This window comes from Penicillium soppii (genome assembly GCF_028829465.1).
Source record: "Penicillium soppii strain IBT 18220 chromosome Unknown utg000007l, whole genome shotgun sequence".
In the NCBI taxonomy this organism is placed as follows: domain Eukaryota; kingdom Fungi; phylum Ascomycota; class Eurotiomycetes; order Eurotiales; family Aspergillaceae; genus Penicillium; species Penicillium soppii.
Genome location: NW_026643237.1, coordinates 2709842 through 2729521, shown reverse-complemented (window position 1 = coordinate 2729521; position 19680 = coordinate 2709842). Strand labels below are relative to the sequence as shown.

Genomic DNA, 19680 nt, shown 5'->3' with positions numbered 1-19680 from the left:
TAAGCTTAACATTAAGTACTACCACTACGCTAAACAAACTCTTAGGGTAGCAAAGAGAAATAGTCAAAGGACAAACAATTGAACAACGCAAAAGTCTTAAGGCATCCGATAAGATACCGGCTCTACTAGTTATACTACCCCTACTACCGGCACTGATAGAGAAGGTAGCTCCAAAACTGACGGTAATTTTACGCCTTGGTCCGTATTAATGTCCGATCCTATCCTTTTTTTGTGTAGTAATTGCATATAGTGACAAGACGGTGAACATTCTCTGCGTGCCTATGAAGATGCATCTCGCGTAGGATATTCTCGCTGCACATATGACATTCCGATCCTTTAATTGCTTTTCTCGAAAGTGTTGCAAAGTTAATTTGTAGGCGCTATATTTCTGTGCTCGACGATGAACAGGAAGTGAGGTAACGCTGTAATATTCGTGGACTTTCTTGCTCTTGGTGGCCCCTAATGAGCATTAAAATTATATACATCCCGTTTGCACAAACAAACCACAAAGATCATAGGAATGACTGTCATGTCGCCATGACAAATACAATATATGTCGAGAATCAGGTGGCCCTATATAGCCCATCTACTAGACGTTCCGTCATAGTCGAGTAAAAATCATTAGCATCGCGTTGAAAGTATGCTGTACGAGAAATACGTGACTTCTGGAGTAAGGGGTTTCTTTAAATCTTCCAATAAGCCTCAGAAGCCTTAAGAGCCTACTGGGCATAAGTCTCATTGGGGATCTTTTTGGTTAATCGAGAGGTTACGTCGTCTACACTCACTAAGCATAAGCCTAAAACTCCAACACAACTTTCCAAACTTGCTTACCCTACTGAGGGTCGATTTCTCCTCACTAAGGGTGGCTAACTGTTGTAAAGCTATAAATTCTTTCCATTTTCACTTGCTATTTGTTTTCTCCGTTAGTCATGTTTCGACCGTATCTTGAGTGAGTTCTCACAGGCCCCCGCCCCTATATTGAAATGCATTATGCTCAAACTTCTTCAGTTACCTTGATTCCCTCATCGCATATTCTAAAGCGGGGCCAAATCAAAAAGAGTCTAGTGTTCACGCCAACGCCCTGAAGGAACGTCTCGCACTATACAGCTCTCACCTTGAGCTTCCTGATTGCGTTATTAGACTTCGTGATGACATACATTAAAGGTCATTTTCAATTACATAATTAATTTATATACTATGGGGACTATCACATTCCGATCTTAGCGGAGGAGCTTGTCTATCTGTCGTGTGAGATGGAACAAACATCGTATCCGAAAGGCTTCTACTGCTTAATAATAACTGTTATCGGAATCGTGCGAATGCTTAGAAGCTTTGAGATCATCTGGTTAGAGAATTTCCGCAAGAATCTATCCTCCTACACTGTGTGGAAATAGAAAATTTTTGTAGAATTTCAAATATGTTACTTGTATATGCTCGACTATATGTATTTGAAGAAAAGCATTATATGGATACTCTTAAAGGTTGAGTTTGTGGAAGCTAGTTTATGTTATTAAGCATACCTAGCTATGGTCTTAAATCTATACCGATCCGAAGGAGTCTTTAAACTTTTGCTCTTGAGTAGTGGACTAGACACGCCGACGATTTATACATATTTATGATTAATTATGCCACGTCGCGTTTAGAATGCCTTATGCAATGTCCCCGCTTCACCTCTTTGATATAGAAGCAGCCTGAATTTAACTACTGTGTCTTAAAAACCATATGTAAATCTCTGCGAATTTTTCTTTGCGGACAAACTTTCGTTTTCTTATTCCGAGATATAACAATGTAGCAAATGCACAAAGCTTGCCTCTCTAGCTTTATCGCATGACCTAGAAGCCCCTTGCGACCTATCTGTAATGAACACCTGATTTGCTGATCGCCGAAAAATGCACTCGCCCTAACGAGGCGATCATATTTATGAATGCACGTAGCTAGACATGGATACAATCGTTCTCGAAATCGGATTAATAGATATAGTAATATTAGTAATCAGTTTTTCCACCTCTAATCTCTTTCTTTTTATCTTTCAAGGCCCTACCATCAAATACACTAGTCCGTGTTAGGATAGCTTTCCGCGGCCTTACATCTGTCTACCTGCACGTATCCTCGATGAGTCAGCGTAAATTACAGCCCTGGAGGAATCTCACCTCCCCACAATTCTTGTCTCTTTGGGTAATTTTCACTTGGTTAGATAATAGGGACTTGATACTACCACCTCCCCCTGATTAATACCACCCCCCCCTTGCCTGATTTATGCCTAGTCCTGCCTTATAATGCCTGTTTCATAACGCGTTTATGTTTTCTGCCAAACATGAATTCTTTTTTCCACACTTATTTTTATAGGATTGACTTCTAGTTTACACCTAGAATATGAGGTCCTATGTGATCGACGCCGAAGATGACCACTTTCGAGGCTAGAAAGAAACCTCGAACGTCGAGCTGCTGCATGACTGCTCACAGTCCTAAATTTCAGCCCGTTGTCCTCGGGCTTGAGCGTTAAATAACTAATCGCAGGAACGGGTTCTGGATAATGCTTTGGCTGAAACTTGCATCAGCTGATAAGCTAGCTAAATTAAGCGCTGCTCGCACCTTGAATGGATATCTAATCCCTCTCTTCCTTTCGACCGCTCGATGGCTAATAATAGTCCCACCGCTTACAAGAAACTCTCCAGGCAAGAAGAAGAAAGACGGAGGAAGGCTGAAGAGCGAGAAGATAAAAGCTCGGGCTAAAGAGAGACAGGAAAGGGAGCGCAATAGACGAACGAAATTTGCAGGACTCCTGCGCCTCTGCTACAGCTTACTTTCCCGATGCGAGTCGAAACACTATCTTGCTCGACTACGGGCAACATGCCCTTTTCCACTAGAAAACTTCTGTCCCACACAACTACCTAGGTAGCACTATGGACAGGTTGCTCAGCTGGATAGCAAGAGATCTACAGCTCTATTTGCATCTACCTCCAGCCAACCGAGCAAGCTCAGACACGATTGTTTAATCACTTGATTTACGCTTAAGGAGAAAGCCAGATGACTCGGTCTCCGTCCAATTAGCAGTACGAGTGAATCGGCGTGGAAGATCTGTCCATGATATAATTGTAGAGCTATGCAGCATCGACGCTGCCAGAGATAGGTGACATTATCATTAAACGTCATCATCAACCTCATCGAACCTGTTGTCATCTAGATCTTTCCAGAAAAGGTTTAGATCATCTTTGTCCGCCCCTTCATCCACAGGCCTACCATTTGGAATACAAGGATCAGCGCCTTCAAAATCTTCAGTCCTAGTAGTTTAGCATCTTTGTCACGCGCCACTTGCTCAACGTAGGAATTAACATTCGATCAGGATCGTAAGCTAGATAGGGAGTATCCACGGGCTGTCCGTGCCCGTAAATCCCGAGAGACTTAAGAGTAGATGGAATACAGTCAACAAGACCAAAAGACTTCTGATTTAAGCTACTTCTTGCTATCTCCTATACCTCGAGTTAGATAGCATAGCGTATAGGCTTTGATACTGAAATTCTTAAGCTGTGGAAGGTCTTTTAGGGAGACGCCTACGGGCCCGATTTCTAGGGCGGCTAGCTTATGCAGCTCGTTTTCCCATTGCGCCCTATAATCTTTTCGGTCCTATTCGGTTATCTTATCTTTTAAACGGGGTCAATGATCATCACTATATAATTCTGACCGATGTGTCTAGCTGTCCACATCTAGATGCGATGTCATCCCTCAGCTGCAAAGAACTCTTCGGCCTATTCGGGACAATAGTGAAGCACAAAGATCTTGAATTTTCGCGACTCTTACGTATTAGGAATCCAATACTATGCATGAACAGTCAGGATGTGCTGCGAAATCAACTCCTTCTTCGACTTGAAAATTGCCGCTGGGCCTACTGTGCAAAGTGTTTGAAACTGAAACTCCATCCATGGAAAGAACTTACGAGGCATCAGGGTCTATTGAGAAAATCAGCTCTGAAGAGATCCTGCCCATAATAAGCGGGTGTAGCTGACCTATGTCCCTGTATTTCTCTGACGATTCGAGGCCGAGACTAGCTTGTCAAGATCCTCAAATCACCCGCGGAGCCAGTCAAAACCAGATATGGCCCATTTGAGTATGACTTTGACGATGGAGGACAACCAGGCCACGGCCACGGCTATTTATTCAGAACTAGGTATGGCTACGATGTGCGAGTTGGCTCTGGCTTTATTTATTAAGGAGACTTGCCATTTACGTGTAGCGGCTCGGCATACTATAAGCTTCTCCTTCTCCTCCGCTCATCTCACAGCTGAGCTTACCTTTGGGTTTCCTCATCAGGATCTCCTATATCTCGTCCTCAGGGATCAAGCCGCAAAAGATCCTCACATATACCTGACTTTGATCTTTTCAAAACCTCATCAGGATCTCCTGTCTCTTGTCCCAAAAAGGCTGGTCTCAAAAGCCTGGCCCATGTGTCAGACTTTAATTGCAAAATACGCTTTGTCTGAAGACATGAACCAGGCTGTTTTCTGGGTGGTTCGCAATATGGGAAGTTGTGAATGGCTGCAGACCATCCTTGGCTATCAGTGTTGTCTCACCGGAGCATAGTTTTCGCATAATAAAAAGTACTGGTGAGCTTATTAAAGGATCCGCGGAGAAAGAAAAGCAATCACCACAGTTCCCCTATAGGTATCGGTTGCAAAACTTGCGAAAGATGATGCAGGGTATTCACGGTCAGTGGAAAAGAGATTACTGCCTGGAACAGAAAACAAGGCTACTTCAACATCAACGCGAAGCCTCACGAACTTCAGATGAGGGAATTCAGATAGCTGGCAACATCCCCTTGCTGCCTCCTTGCAGCGTCGAGTTGAAGAAGGAAAAGAAACATGATGTACACTCCTGGGACAGCTCACTTCTATTGTAAGAAGGAAGACTGACTGGAAGATTCTTCGAAAAATCAATGAGATTTCATCTCATCCCAGTACAGGACATATCCAAGCTCCAGCATTTGGCATCCAGCATAGAGAGTGGCGACAATATGGACATGAACTGATGTTGTCACCCTGATGATAGAAGCCCTTACGCCCATTATTTTGCCCACCTCCCTATGCTTCCCAATAGGATCGAGTCGTACGGCTTCGACCGTTAAATTGGGCGATCCGATTAGTTATAGCGGCTATAGTAGGAATAATAGTAGCAGCTAGGTAGGCGAATTAGTATAGAGCTATATCTCTAGAATTAGCTCGGGCTCTTGGTCGGACTCGGAGTCTATGAGATAGGTTAGCCCTGAAGAGGATATATTGAAGACATAAATATGCTTAAAATTGCCGGGAAAACGCGAAAGAAATGGTGTAAAGGTTACAGGAGGAAGGTAAATATTCACAATGTAAAGTAGAATTATTTAGTTAAATTTGAAAATTAGGCTATTTTTAGTATTTTTAATATTTCATCTTTGCTATGTGTAAAAAGGTAGTGTAGTGCTTAAAGGTACTTGAATTTATTATAGATCTACATAGTGAAAGGAGGTACCCTTAGATATTGCGCATTTGAATAGATATTAATAGAAAAGCGGTTAGGAAAGCCGCAAAGCGGTCATATGAATCTCGAATTCTCAAGCATATGGTAGAGTAGTATTATCCAAGGGGGGTGGTAGTATCAATACCCCTATAGATATTCTGAGCACTTTAGGACTGAGTTTCACATTGCCCTAGAGTTAGGAATGTGTTTTTTTCCATCCACGAGTACCAGACATTCTCTAGCTGAAGTACTCCCGAATTTCTGGAATCTGATTCCAGACTTGAATCAGTGGGATTTAAAGGCTTCTCGGTGTGCTCAACCTCCTGTATAGAGCGTTGCATCCTTGGAGATGGAGCCCCCTTTTTTTCACGAATCGACGGAGCTTTTGTCGAATAACTTCCACATTCAAACGCCTTATACCGGGGAATTGACGATGAAATATCGCGAGGATCTCTTCCCAATCCCTATGAAGGTCAACGTAGTGGTACCATAAAAAGTACATATGCTCTTCGGCGTACTTCGAATTGGAGTCAAGTCCTTTACTGCCGCGATTTGGACTATAATACTGGTCCCCAATACTGTTTTCTTCCAGTGGCCGCTCTGAGTTCAGTGGAAGAATTGATGGACTGAGTGTAGGGAGTGTATGATGATGATACGCCGGGAGAGCAGTGTCACTTCGAACGAGGTATGGGAAAACTGAGCAACTGGTATTTGACCGGACCCTCTGTTGATTTAGAAAATGAAATTGATCAGAGGATAGTGAGTCGCTTGCATTCTCGTGTGCTCGAGGTATTCGTGATGATTTTGAGCCATCTGGCGAGAGACCGAAGGAGATAATGTTTCCATCATTATACCGCGGGTTCAATAGTGCACCAATCGAAAGCATTCTCTTTATTGAAAGTAACTCAAAAATAGTTACTTTTGTGTCATGATGATCAGTATTTGAGCAAGGTTGAAATACTCTTTGTGATTTCAATTGCCGTGAAAGCAAATCTATCGCAGGGGCAAAACTCGAAACCCGAACAACAATGATGCAGATAGTTCTCGTGGTATTCATCTGAACTTATAACATTCTGCACTATCTGATTTCCATCAATGGCATAACCTTGTCCTGGATGACATCAGTGGCTGTGGAGATAGAAAGAAGACAATGCACATGATCTAAAATAAGGAAGGGTCATCGGATTAGTAGACTTTGCCAAGAAGCCACTTCAATAAGGTTCGAACCACCCTCTATTAGTGTGACATATAGCTAATGCCCATACACGAGAGACTGGATTGGAAGTTTCATGGAGATCGAATTCGTCCGTTGAAAGGCTAGGCCAGGAATTTTCTTCGATTTCCGCGATGTTCAACAAGGATCAATCTTTTTATCTCAAAAAAAGAAAAATAGAAATCGAGGAACCTATCAATACTCTGGATTTGAAACACGATTTGAGAATTAGGACAAGGGCACATATCTAGATCTTCCGGGTAGGGGGCGAGAAAATTGGAATTAGATCCTCCGAAAGCAGAGGACCCGAAAGATTGGTTCTGTATACGTGTCCGGATGAAAGTGTGTCACCTCACGAGACTATCACAAAATGAAGGAGATTTACACGCCCATATTCTAGCCCAAATATTCCCTGCAAAGAAGATCGGTTGTTTACTCTTCATTCCGGAGCTATCAAATCCATGCTTAGGCCAAAGAAAGAAGGCTGAAATACCAATATATCGTGTATCTTACGTACCAACATTTCAATCATTGGAGTAAACTGTGTTCAATACCCGTTCATGGGATGATACTACAGCGATATCTCAAGTGCCTATAAGTCCCTACATGGTGGCGAAAGCCTCGTACTACATCTAATAAAATAACTTTGTCCAGCTGTTCAATGGACCAATTAAGGTATTAGCAGGTATCACAATTCCAGCGATGATAGCAGACTGATCGAATAAATTCCTTGTTACACAGGTCAAGATTAGTCGTCAGTCATGTTCTAGACAATGCCAATCAGCTAGCTATCACTGATAGTCACCGACATCACTACTCCGATTGTCCAACAAAAGTCTGTTCCCTCGATAGACTGTTTACCTAGGACACAACGATAGTTTTCGATTAGGCAATCTTTTGCTAAGGGACTCCTTTTGAAGAGCCACACTTTCGTTCACGATGACAATTGAAAGTATATGATATCATAATGAGACCTCATTCTAATTTTACAAATGGACATTGTTTAACAATTACTACAAACCAGATTAAGTCCTTTCACCAAGCTTAGCAGTAACTACTGTGCTGTAAATCTTCGGTCCGTTGGTGCTAGACAGTGAACTATCTATCTGGCAGTGATGCGTGTGTTTCCATAGATCCTAAAATGGCGGCCAGATGCTAGCTATTCTGAGTATCAAGGTACTTGACCAGTGAGTATCGGAATTATGAGTAAGGAATGTCTGTGGCCTCAGAATCCCGTCTGCGAGATTGAGAAAAAAGTAAGGCGCAACTCTTAGAACTAATACGTGACTACAGCACAAGAGGTCTATGGTGGCTGTGATGGAATTTATTTGCTGCGTATTTGACTCATAGGAACTACGTGATAGACGATAGACCTATAAACGGCCCGCCGGGGAGTCGAGGTTACAGTCGACTAGGATTATCTGAAAGACCACAATATTTACCACGAATCGATTCAGGTACTTAGGGACAGGGACTGATAAGGTGGTGTCATCCGCAACCACCAAATAGCGCGTGTATAGAGAAGAGAAATAATTGGTTGGAAGACATGACCTAATAACGTCATCTAGGAGGATCATCAGGATATAATCCTAAGTCAGTAATTGCTCCTCAGAAAAAGCCCCTCAATCTAGGGCATAGTTCCCTACAGTCTAAGAGTAAGAGGAGAAAGCTAACAATATTGTAAAGATAAAAACTTTGACCCAATACCTACTAGAACTAACTATAGCCTTTAAATCCCTAGAGATGCTTTTGCTTTTGATCAATAAAGAAAGAGGCGTTTTGGAGGTTGTTTAGATATTAATCAGTGAGTCCTCCCCGTTTTCCGGTATCTTGTTTTCATTCTGTCTAAACAAAATCTTTGATTACAAAGCGAACAATGCCTATCTTCGACATACTTGGCTGCAGCAGGTCGTTCCCGAATGGAATATGTGAAAAAGTATACTCTCGCAGGTCATGAAAATTCCTTGCCCCAACGACCGGATTCGAGCGTTGACTTGGACTCATCGTTCAACCAGTTATTGGCAATTGTCATTTAAATGAACGAGCCAAGAGGAGGTGAGATCCAGGGCTTGGTGGATACCGGCAGTTTTTCTTACGGTATCTCTTGAATCGATTCAAAAATGGACAGATTTGCAGAAAGACCCTAAAATTGTAGTAGCGAGAGAAAAGAGTCTCCGGTATTTAGCCGTGTTAACTGTACGAAGACCACATTTATCGCATAGGAAACGAAGACTATTCATAAATGGCGTGGAATTATGGCGATGGAGCGACAGGAAATTCCAGATGACTTCGATTCCACTATACTCCACTTTATCAATCTGGTTGCCGGGATCGGACCGCAGTTCTTGCCTGGCATCGTTTCCACAATTCCACGATACCCAACAAGGCTGTTGAGGCCATTGAGAAAGCAGTAATTGTATCTGACAGATCACATAATCCGGATCACAACCCGTGAACACGTGCACATATGTCAGGTAGCTTGTAGTAAGCGGGTGTGTGGCAGAAAAAGGTAAATCTCACCCCTGACACGATCGTCACGATCTTCACTCCCCCCACTTTCCAGATACCATGGCGAACAATTATTCCGCACAACAGGTTATCAAGACCTTGAATCTCTCCCCACATCCTGAAAAGGGCTACTACGTCGAGAGCTTCCGTGACAGCCATTTATCGAACGGTCGCTCACACAGTACCTGCATTTATTACCTTCTCGAGGGAACAAGTGGCCTGTCAAAATGGCACCGTGTTCTCGATGGCACTGAGATATGGCACTACTATGCTGGTGCTCCTATGCAACTGTCACTATCCTGGGATGATGGTAAACCCACTCGGGATATGATTCTTGGGATCGATCTTGAAAAAGTGAGTTGTTTCTGTCTCTAAAAATATTCGGACTATTGTGTGTTTCGCGGCCGAAGTATAGACATGCTGAATTCTATTATAGGGCCAACGGCCGCAAGCTATTGTTGAGCGTGGAGAGTGGCAACATGCGAAAAGTCTAGGTGAATGGACACTTGTGGGGTGTACGGTGGCACCGGCCTTCTTGTTTGAGTCGTTTGAGATGGCTGAAGCAGGATGGGAGCCCCGCCTAGCCACAAACGTTGATGAGACACGCGATTAGTAATATTTGCGACATGGTAGATAGCTACATAGTTATTACACTTGAGGGCAATGGTTTTCTATGGAAGTCGTGGTTTCACCGTCCTATGTCAGTCAGTCTTTTTAAATTCTACAATAATTGGTACTTCTAGATTGTTCCATACGTATTCCCACCGGCTTTGAACCATTCGGTTTGATGGATGTTCTCTAGAATTTATGCAACGTGTATGTAAATTGGTGAAGTTGCCCTTTTCATATCCACGACAGGCGAATCCTTCTTACCAGCGGTAAAAAAATGAACGGGCAGTTTCGGAGCATTCTCTCTAAACTTTCTGGAATGCCTCTGAGGCTTTCTTGACAAGATAATGAGAGCAAATGAGCAATGATTCTCGGACTCAATAGTCTTCAGGCTACTCACTTTGTCGCCGCGGAGATGCTTAGTCAAGAGTAGTAAGAACGAAGCCGAGCAATATGGAAAATCCAGCCATCAAAATAAGGGATTAAAATCCAATTCAAGCAGTGAATTAACAAGCAATATTGATTAAGAACTTCGGTTTCTCCAACGAGCCGATCTGGGACAAGCCGCATCTTAGTCAGGTCAGCATTCCAGTGGCGCCGCGTTAACGGACACCGGGAGGAATTAACTGACTAGCCTTCCCACCCAATTTCTGTTTTCTGCTTTCTCCAACTCTTGGAGTTAACAACATTCTCCTTGCATGCAAGCTGAGCATTCAATCGAACCAGAGCAATTGTTGATTTCTGTCCCAGTGGATATGGGGACGAGCCCCACAATCATCAGAAAAAGGCAAAAGGTGGACGAAAAAGGGGAACCTAGAAAAACATCACAACCGTCGTGATGAGCTCTGCACTTAGAGACTCCTTACGAAGACGCAGGCCAGATTATGACCTATCACAAGATGTCGCGATACCACGTTTAACGCCCGTGATTCAGCCTTTTGCTGGTCGAGTTGGCGGCAATCAAGGCCTGGTTGTTGACCGAAGCAATCCCGAAAATGCAGAGCTACTCAAAAAAGTGCCCGATGCGGCCCCACTAATGACCCTGAGTGAGGGATTTGACCTTCGTGGATTCTGGGATGTCGATCTTTGGAGATTCGGTTTCATTGAATGTATAGGTGAGAAATTGAATTAACATTCCGCGTAACAACAGTTGAATATACGCATATTTGTGAAGCAATTGTGTTAATGTGAAAACCAGGGACCATGCTGAACGCATTTGTCACGGCCTGGATCTCTATACAAAAGCCTTTCACATCCAGTACAGGGTCATCAGCTGGCGTCTTCTCCACTCCTGTTTTCCTTGGGCCTCTATTCGGTGGAATTGGAAATTGGCTATTTCTCACGCTTTTTATCTTCACATTTTCAAATGTCAGTGGTAGCCACCTAAACCCGACGATTACTTTAGCCACATTCTTCGCCCGTCTGATTTCTTTTCCACGAATGGTCATTTACCTACTTGGCCAAACGCTAGGTGGAGCCCTCGCTGGGTTCATGCTTCAGTCGGCTTATGGCTCCAGAGACTTCACAGTGGGCGGCTGCAATGTGGACCTGCAGCTAGTTCCCGTCGCGGACGCCTTTCTTCTCGAGTTTATTTTCTGCTTACTCCTGCTATTCCTCTCCTTTGGAGTGGGCCTTGACCCTAGACAGGGCCAGATATATGGAGCAGCACTTTCACCCTTTCTAGTCGGGATGACACTTGGTGTTACAAGTTGGGGCTCAGGGTTCACTCGGAATGGCTACTCTGGAGCGTGTAAGTAATGCGCAAATTTCCAAATGCCTAGCTTCGATGGACTGATTAGCATCTACAGGTTTGAACCCAGCTCGTTGCTTTGGTGTCTACGTGGCCACCTCATTTCCCAGCTATCATTGGGCTCATTGGGTGAGATCTGAGTTGTCTACGCACAATCTTTCTTTGTCTAACTAAACCATTCCCTAGGTTGGCTCGTTTGTCGCATCCGTGGGGCACGGAATCGTTTATTTGGTTGCGCCTCCGTGGGATCATCGGGCTACATAGCGCGAGGCAAGCGGAGGCTGCGCCTGATGCGCCTCGAAATTCATATGCACAAATCTCCCACATGCAGATCACCTTGCTGGCTAATCGTAAATACTGGCGCTTTACATGATCTAAGCACGCAAAACCGTGGCCTTCTTGTCTTTACCTCGATCTAGATCATATCGGATGTTGGATGAGCGCTTGAGCAGTTCATGCCACAATGACAATTTATGAGGATGGGTAAAAACCCTATCTTCTTTACTCATTCCTCACGCAACCTCTGAATATGGGTCATTTAACTTAAGACTCCCCAGGCTATTTTCTATACAAAGTTTTTGTCAAGACTCCCGTTGCTGCTGCGTGACAGGCAGAAGTTATCTACCAGCTGACTCGAAATTCTGGCAGAGAGCGACGTATGTTGGAGTTTACGCTTTAAACAGCCACGTAAACCAACCACTGAAACCTTGGCCAAAAATATTTGGACTTTCTGCTCAATATTTACTTGTAGAACATACATCAGAGAGCAATAACATGAAGAATGAATATGAAATTGCGGACGGAGAGAGATAAAAAGAGAGAGAGTGGGAGAGAGCATCTAGCTATCTACAATGCAATTGAGGCTAGGCCCAAATGGGCAATAATGCATGACTCCACAACATTTCTTAACAACTGTTTTTAGAGAAGGGAAGAAATTCGTTCAATATCCAAAAAGATATCCAGCCGGCGGAAGCAAATCAGCATCCGGTCAGGTGGGTTGCGGAGTGGGTGCAGCCAAACCTGACACAGGAAGCACTGGAGGAGCCAGGGAACTGCTAGCCTCTGCTGTGTTCGTCGGTCGCGACTCCAGCCCGCCAACCAATGGCACCATACTAACTGGAGGAATATACCAAGACCGGTGACATGCGGTCCAGAGGGGATCGATCTGCGTCATGGCGTCTGGAATTTCGACCCACGGAAGATAATCATCGCGAATCATGCTACAACCACCGCCTCCAGACACACACTGAGACCCACCAAGGTACTGCTCCCAAGGGATTAGAGACATAGTATAGTTTCCGACCTGATGCTCTTGATATTCCGCAAAATTGAAAGGATATGCCGTTCCAATCCTTGGGTATTTCCCGTTGATGTGGTTGCGGTACGATGTGATTGCGTCCGGTTCGACAGAGATAATCACATTTTTATGATCACCGCCACAGGGACCGCCATTATGGGCGCGTTGGTTACTCCAGGCGTAGATGCTGGTGAAGGAAACGTAGACATTCGGGGAAACGAATGTATTTCCGTCGACAACGGCCGTATTGGGACCATTTCCTGTGGGTGTGGCAGGGACGGTGCTTCCATTCTGCAGACAGAGAGCTCCGCTGGTAATCACCGGCCAGTAAAAGACTGTTGCTGTAGCTGGGAGATAGTGGCAATTATTGCATACATTAGGATCAGTGTAGTTTCGCGTCGTAGACGGGCAGCTTTCCGGCCGGATAGGACTGTTAATATCTCCAGGTATTTGAGTCGTGACAGAGGACTGGTAGGCGTCCCGAAGACTGGTGTAGGTTTCCCAAATGGGAATGCAATCCTGGGTATTTAATTCACAGCCAGGAGTAGGTGACGGCGATCGATAGACCAATGTAGTGCTAGTCTCAGTGGCCGTGAAGGAACTGCAAGGACCCGTTCCTGGCCAGTAATGGGTTATAGACTCTCGAGGACCCAAGGCGCGCGTGACCCCATCACAGAGGGTGGTAACTGGGCCCGTATGGATGTCATGAAGTTCTTCCCCCCGAATTTCAGAGCGGCAAGCTCCGGTGCTAGTGACATAAGGCGAAAAAAGAGTGGACGTGGATGTTGCACCTAGAGATTCTAGTCCACTAGCACGTCCCTGGTATTCCACCCATTCAGCATTGCATGAGACGGCAGATGCCTTTGGGCCGATGGTCGGGCCGTAAAAATAATTTGTGGATGTAGGCCAGAAAATAGTCGTGTCGCATATGCTTAACCACTGGCTATCCGTAGATGAGGCCGTGCAGCTATCCGCCACAGTACCCTGTAGTATACTTGTGGTAGGAGTTGCAGTGGCGTTCTGCCTTGGCGCAACTATGAGGCTTGGTTTAGATCTGGGTTAATGGAGGTTGGAAACAAAACGTACCAGGCTTGGCGGAGACACCCACGAAAACGAGTAAGTATATTGCGGGCACCATCTTACTCTCAATTTGAAGATTTAGGGATAGCGAAAAGTGAAATAAATGGAAGAGTGTAGTGATATTAGGGTGTTACTTCCTGGCTGCTTTATATTCTGATTAGGTGAGGGCGTAACCTGCACTTCAAAGCAAGATAATATTCAATGAAAACAGCTCCAATGTTCAGTTAAAAACAATTCGTCTTGTTTCAGGTAAGCTGCATGAGACCTGCAGATCTTATATGCAAAGACAACCCCACCGCATGCAGGGCATTTAAATGAAGGTGTCGAAAGGCACTAGCACAGACGCATCAAAGAAAGGATCAACAATATTACACAACGGTAAGATAGTAGATTGTCGCCTAATAAACCACTAACACGCTAGCGTTTGTATGATTTATATACGACTAGTAGTTAGGTGGTCGTCACCTGGCGGGAAGGTAGTCGAGAATATTCTTCCATCGGCCCGCCCCCGCACTGACCCTGCAGGGTGAGCCGCAGTGGACAGTTATTGGACAGCACCGGCTGATCTGAAATTTTTTTTTCTCTTGACATCTGCAGAGATATAGGGGCTCAGGTGCACGGACTACCAACCAGATTGGATACAGGGACTAAAGAGGAGACAAGATAATAGTATTACTTAAAGTGCCAAGAAGAACTCTTGCCAGAATCAGGAGGGTCATGGGGGTGTGGTAGACTGGATGTGTGGCCAAACGTTATATCTACTTAATCTCTAGTTACCACTTTGATGATCAAAGGGTAGTTCTTCAGAACTTATATATAATGATTTTTTCTTCCCTGTGCTAATCGAAATTATTTATTCCCATATAAGTTACTTATCATCAATTGATTGATTTCTATTCTCTTACGTACCCTTTATTCAGAAACTCTCCTACTCCACAGAATTTTCGTTAGAGGAGTAAGATATGCCTCAGTCGGGCGGTCGGGATCATTTTAATGATAGTTTGGTGGGCTGTAGTATTTCGACTGATAAAGTGGAAGATCGCATTTCCCTCGCGCTAGGGTTCCTAGAGAATAGGAAAACGGAGATACACAGTTAGAGGGTAGCAATTTTACACAACAAAAGTCCCTTAGTTCGTGTAGGTCCCGGCACTATTTTACAATTAGGTAACCCAATTATGCATAGAACCGGCTCTGGTCATTCCATTTTACATGGCAACACAAGGTAATTGTGTTCTCATTCTCACGATGCCACTCCCGTACAGACTTCTACAGCGTTTAGTAAAACCCCGAGACAAAACCTCTCTCTCTATAGATAGCTAGGGAGGTATCATGAACTGTAAATGAACAAGCAAGCAGACGCTGCTATATTCATCATGCTTTTTCTGGAATACAAGGCTATCTGCTGGCGCTATTCTAACTTTGACGGAAATATTACTCGACGCATGATTCCACACATATTGGCCAAGATATTCGGTCTTCCACTTCTTTCGCTGAGATCAAACCAGGGCATGGAGCTTAGATACAATATGTGATTAGGTGTGTCATTATCGAGATCGAAAATATAGGCATCGCTCATATCCATTTGCAGAAAACATATACAGTGCTGCGTAGCATTGATTACTATAATACTGTGGTGATTCAGTATATAACTCTCTAAAGATGATGTATAGGCCACAATGGCAAAAGGCTCCAGGTCATTGTAGAGTGCTAATTCAACTAGGCTTATCTTCGCAGTGTACAATTTGAGTAATTTAACCTGGCCGCTAGCGCTTCGCTTCTACGATTGCATGATGGTTCTTCATAACTTTAAAATCTCTAACTGGAGATTGGCGCCGCAGGCAGAGGCCACCATGATCAATGACAATTATCTAGCGCTTAGCTTTGGATATACGAGGTGCTAGTCCTGTTTTGGCATCTCTAAACTCGACAATAAATGGCTGCGATTTTGAGTCCTGGGATGGGGTGAAATATAGAATATGGTGAATGACGTACATCGCGAGTCGTAGAGTATCGTCCGCCTAAGATATACTCAAATAGTGTGCATCAGAGTCTACGTAGGGCAAGGAGGAATTGTGTGATCTATAGTATGAGCTGCTGCCATGCGCTGGGCTGCTGGAGCTGGCTTGGTCCTTGCTGGAGTCTGTGAAATTACGATGGGATACCTGTCGTCTGAGACGTTTTACCTCTCTTATTTCGTTGTCAAAATCACCACTATTCCGCCCGCAATCGCTCTGTTTATCTGTAATAGATGTGTCCCCTGTGTGATGGTCCTGGCTCCCCTTGATTGTGGCCAAGGCTGCCCAGATCTGAGCTAAGGTGATGAAACAATTAGGTCTTTGCACTTCACAGTGCTCACTTCAACCTATACATATATGCCGTCTCAGGACCTCGTAATAATGCTGTGAAATTTCCACGAAAAGACAGAACCAATGGCGATATTAGTAAAATAATGCGTTGGAGTCATCGTTAGTAAGGATGGCAAGAAGTGCAAAACCAAGAAGAATCTACGGATGATTTCCCCTCTAATTAATCATAGAGATAATCCCAATTGATGCCATAAATGTGGACTTCACGGAGTTTCTATTCAGGATTCAGCAGATGTAGGAAAATTATTTACCTGATTGGTGTGTGGGCATAACTGATTGCCATGTCCATCCAGCCTTTTAATACTGTTATTATGGCAAGGTATAATAATTATTCTACCCTATAAATTTTAATGCCAGACTCTCATTTTATGATAGCTCGATTACTTGGCAGGTGAGAATTGCGAGCAGGATGTTCTTGTGTATGAAATATCATTTTACATACGTCCATTGTCGGACTGGCTTAACGAAAAAACACCCGACACCTATTTTGAGAGGTCTAGCCCAAACATCCCACCTGCGCAGCTAAGAAGAAGCTTCAAGCAGTAAATTGAAGGGACAAATGTTCAATTGCAATTAGAAAAGCAACGAGGTTGAGTACTTGTGAAAAAAAGGTTGTTCTTCCGTTCTACTCGTGATGGGCTGGCGCTTAGATATACAATATAACAGCATTCCACGTTTGCTCCACCATTCCCTTAATTACTTACGGGCCGCCGGGTGCAAGCTTATTCTGCTCTCGGCTGGCCTAAATCTGGGCAGCTATTTTACAGGAAAAGTACATTGTAGATCAAAAGCAAGCCATATGTTTGTATCTGCAAAGATACTATCGTTTTTTTTTTTCTAACTACAGACCAACTTTTACTCCTTTTAAAACGCATTGTACATAGTCGGAGGACAAAAAGCATGAAATCACAACAACACCAACACTAACACTAACAATATCAACAACATGCCTGCCTCAAGCTCCTTGGACATGATAGTTGATCATCTTGTTTGTGATCTTCCCTTCCTTTGTATCAATCAAAAAGGAGTCAATGCCATCCTCGACCGTGATCCCTTCGTGGTTATCATAAGACCAGCGCTCAGTTACCCAATGGTTATCCGATCTGACGATGGTATCAATGATTCCATACCCAGTCGTAGGTAGTTTGCTATTCAGCAACCTTGCGGACTCCCTGATACCAGCATGACCCTTCAACATCCGGTCAAATGTGCCAATGAGGGCAAGGTTGAGATCAGGCGAATAATTCCGTTGGATATCAAGCGGAACATTCCCGATGAAGCGCAACAGGATATGTTCCCAGTAGACGTCCAACACCGATCGATTCTTATCATCAGGAAACTTCCAGTCCACCAGGTAGTCTAGCACCTTCTGTGGAGGTTTGCTAAGGTCGTCCTTGATCTGATCAGAGATAATCTTAAACTGATCCTTCAGCCAGTCCTTGCCCTTCTTCAGGCGGGGATCGGTCACAATGACTTTTGGGTGATCTTCGATCAACTGATCAGCGATAAACTTGTGATCACTGTCAACTGCGAGCGTAAAGATTGTGCGACTGTCATCGTCTCTGTCTCCGATATTGGCTCCTTTCTTTAGGAGCAATTTGACAGCGTCCAGATGACCCGCAATGGTCGCGAGGAGCAAAGGGGTGACCCCAAGAAATCGAACTTGAGTATCTTCAGGACTTTTAACAAGCTTTTTTATAGCCGCACAGTCGCCTTTTATAACGGCGTCGAAGATTGGGGCCCAAGCATCCATTTTTTCGGCAGCTGACTTGGAACCTTTGGCACCATTGGCTGATTTGGTGACGTGGGTTGGGGTAGATGCCTGATGAGTAGCGGTGGGGGGCATGTTGGATGGTTGAAAAATTGATATGAAGTTCTCGAAGAAGGTAAATTGAATAAGTGAAATTGTTTTCCTTGTATAGCAATTCGTTTTCTGGGGACCATTAGAAAAACCAGTACATCTCGATATTCCTGACATCCTTTATATACCGTCACTTTACTTGGAGAAGAGATTAACCTCTGAATGTCTATTACAAGGAGATAATCATCGAAATCAAAAAAATCGGATCGAATGTTACTCAAGATGAGCGTGGCCACGGCTCTAGACGGTGGTCTTGATGCAATGACTGCCGAAATACTGAGGAATACTGAGCCGAGAAAGACGTTTGCAGTATTGACCTCATGCATGATCGAAGAGAGTCATGGTCTCAGCGTCATATAGATACCAATTATCATGTTTTCATTGGTTGGAGCTTAGTGTAGAATCTGGCATCACCGGTATAGTCTGATACTACAGACTAACCTGCATTTACAGACCATTATAACGTTGCAAGCATACGTCAAAGACTTGTATCTAGCAAATGACGGCCAAGTCCATGACAAGAGGTTGCAGAACTGTCTCCAGCCCAGCTGGGGGTGGAGGCTGTTTCCTGCCTATTCAAACTACCGTTTCCGGTATTTGCGCTACTTTGAATCAATCTAGAACTGTCAACCACCGCTATAGTCGGATACTACATCGTAACTTGACGGTCAGAGACGGCTGCAACATTACAAGCGCAGTAATAACCCTGTGTCTGGCAGTGGGTACCAAATTCCATCATAAGGACTCACAGAACTGTATTCTGTCCCGCAAGCAGTGCGCACGCATTTTCTGTTGCTGATCGGCAAACGCTTATTGGAAAGCAACAGTAGAAATATGGTCAGTCTGCCATCGTACTATTCTAATAGTTCTTGTACCAAGTTGGGCGTGAGGGACACTGGACACATTATCTTCACTACTGTCATACAAGGTACAGACCTTGTGATTAACAGAAGTGTGAATGGTAGGTTATACGAAAATCTAGGACAGCTGAGAGCCTTGTGGTATACCAGTGCTGATCCCCGTTTTAAAGACCCACAGTAGTTGCGCGGTCGCACCCGCAACGGGCCGCACCGCACTACCACGCCAAAAACATGGGACAACGGAGTGGAAAACCAGCCGACTTATTTTATCCGGCTCGCACTCGAGGCCTGGGATTGTATCGTGAGATCCGGTGAGGCGGTAAGCTGATGGCATCGGTGGCCAACCTAAAATCAGATAGAGCGTGCTTAAGGCCCAGGAAGCCTCTCACTGAAACCCGACCTCGTTGAGGTGTGAAGATGCGGCCTCGCGAACGAGCGTTCCTGTTGTTTTGGATGAAGGGGTAAACAGGATCCTAAAAAGCCTAGATAATAGTCTGTCTGAATGTTTAAGCATATTTAAATATTTATATAACAGCATAATCATCAAATGGCTAGCTCCTAGATACCACTTCAAAAAATGTCTGAAGCGAGGCGATGTTTCCTGGGACTCTAAGAGATTTGCTTTGTGGAGGAAAGGGAAGGTAATCCA

The 19680-nt window shown here is 44.2% G+C and overlaps 5 protein-coding genes across 5 annotated transcripts; 3 read left to right on the top strand and 2 right to left on the bottom strand.

Annotated features, from left to right (window-relative positions):
- Positions 1 to 4092: 4092 nt before the first annotated feature.
- Positions 4093 to 4894, top strand: N7529_010299 (uncharacterized protein; the record flags this gene model as incomplete). Its single annotated transcript, XM_057245826.1, has 2 exons — positions 4093 to 4556; positions 4660 to 4894. 2 exons carry the CDS (start codon positions 4093 to 4095, stop codon positions 4892 to 4894), a joined length of 699 nt encoding a protein of 232 aa, XP_057094089.1.
- A 4374-nt stretch (positions 4895 to 9268) lies between these two features.
- Positions 9269 to 9821, top strand: N7529_010298 (cupin domain-containing protein; the record flags this gene model as incomplete). Its single annotated transcript, XM_057245825.1, has 2 exons — positions 9269 to 9562; positions 9645 to 9821. 2 exons carry the CDS (start codon positions 9269 to 9271, stop codon positions 9819 to 9821), a joined length of 471 nt encoding a protein of 156 aa, XP_057094088.1.
- Positions 9822 to 10655: 834 nt separating this feature from the next.
- Positions 10656 to 11831, top strand: N7529_010297 (MIP transporter; the record flags this gene model as incomplete). Its single annotated transcript, XM_057245824.1, has 4 exons — positions 10656 to 10932; positions 11016 to 11567; positions 11626 to 11696; positions 11754 to 11831. The coding sequence occupies 4 exons, from the start codon at positions 10656 to 10658 to the stop codon at positions 11829 to 11831; spliced, it is 978 nt and encodes a 325-aa protein (XP_057094087.1).
- A 724-nt stretch (positions 11832 to 12555) lies between these two features.
- Positions 12556 to 14002, bottom strand: N7529_010296 (uncharacterized protein; the record flags this gene model as incomplete). The annotated part of the gene is made up of 2 exons (XM_057245823.1): positions 12556 to 13898; positions 13951 to 14002. 2 exons carry the CDS (start codon positions 14000 to 14002, stop codon positions 12556 to 12558), a joined length of 1395 nt encoding a protein of 464 aa, XP_057094086.1.
- A 3263-nt stretch (positions 14003 to 17265) lies between these two features.
- On the bottom strand, positions 17266 to 18156 carry N7529_010295 (ankyrin repeat domain-containing protein; the record flags this gene model as incomplete). Its single annotated transcript, XM_057245822.1, has 1 exon — positions 17266 to 18156. One exon carries the CDS (start codon positions 18154 to 18156, stop codon positions 17266 to 17268), a length of 891 nt encoding a protein of 296 aa, XP_057094085.1.
- Positions 18157 to 19680: the final 1524 nt, after the last annotated feature.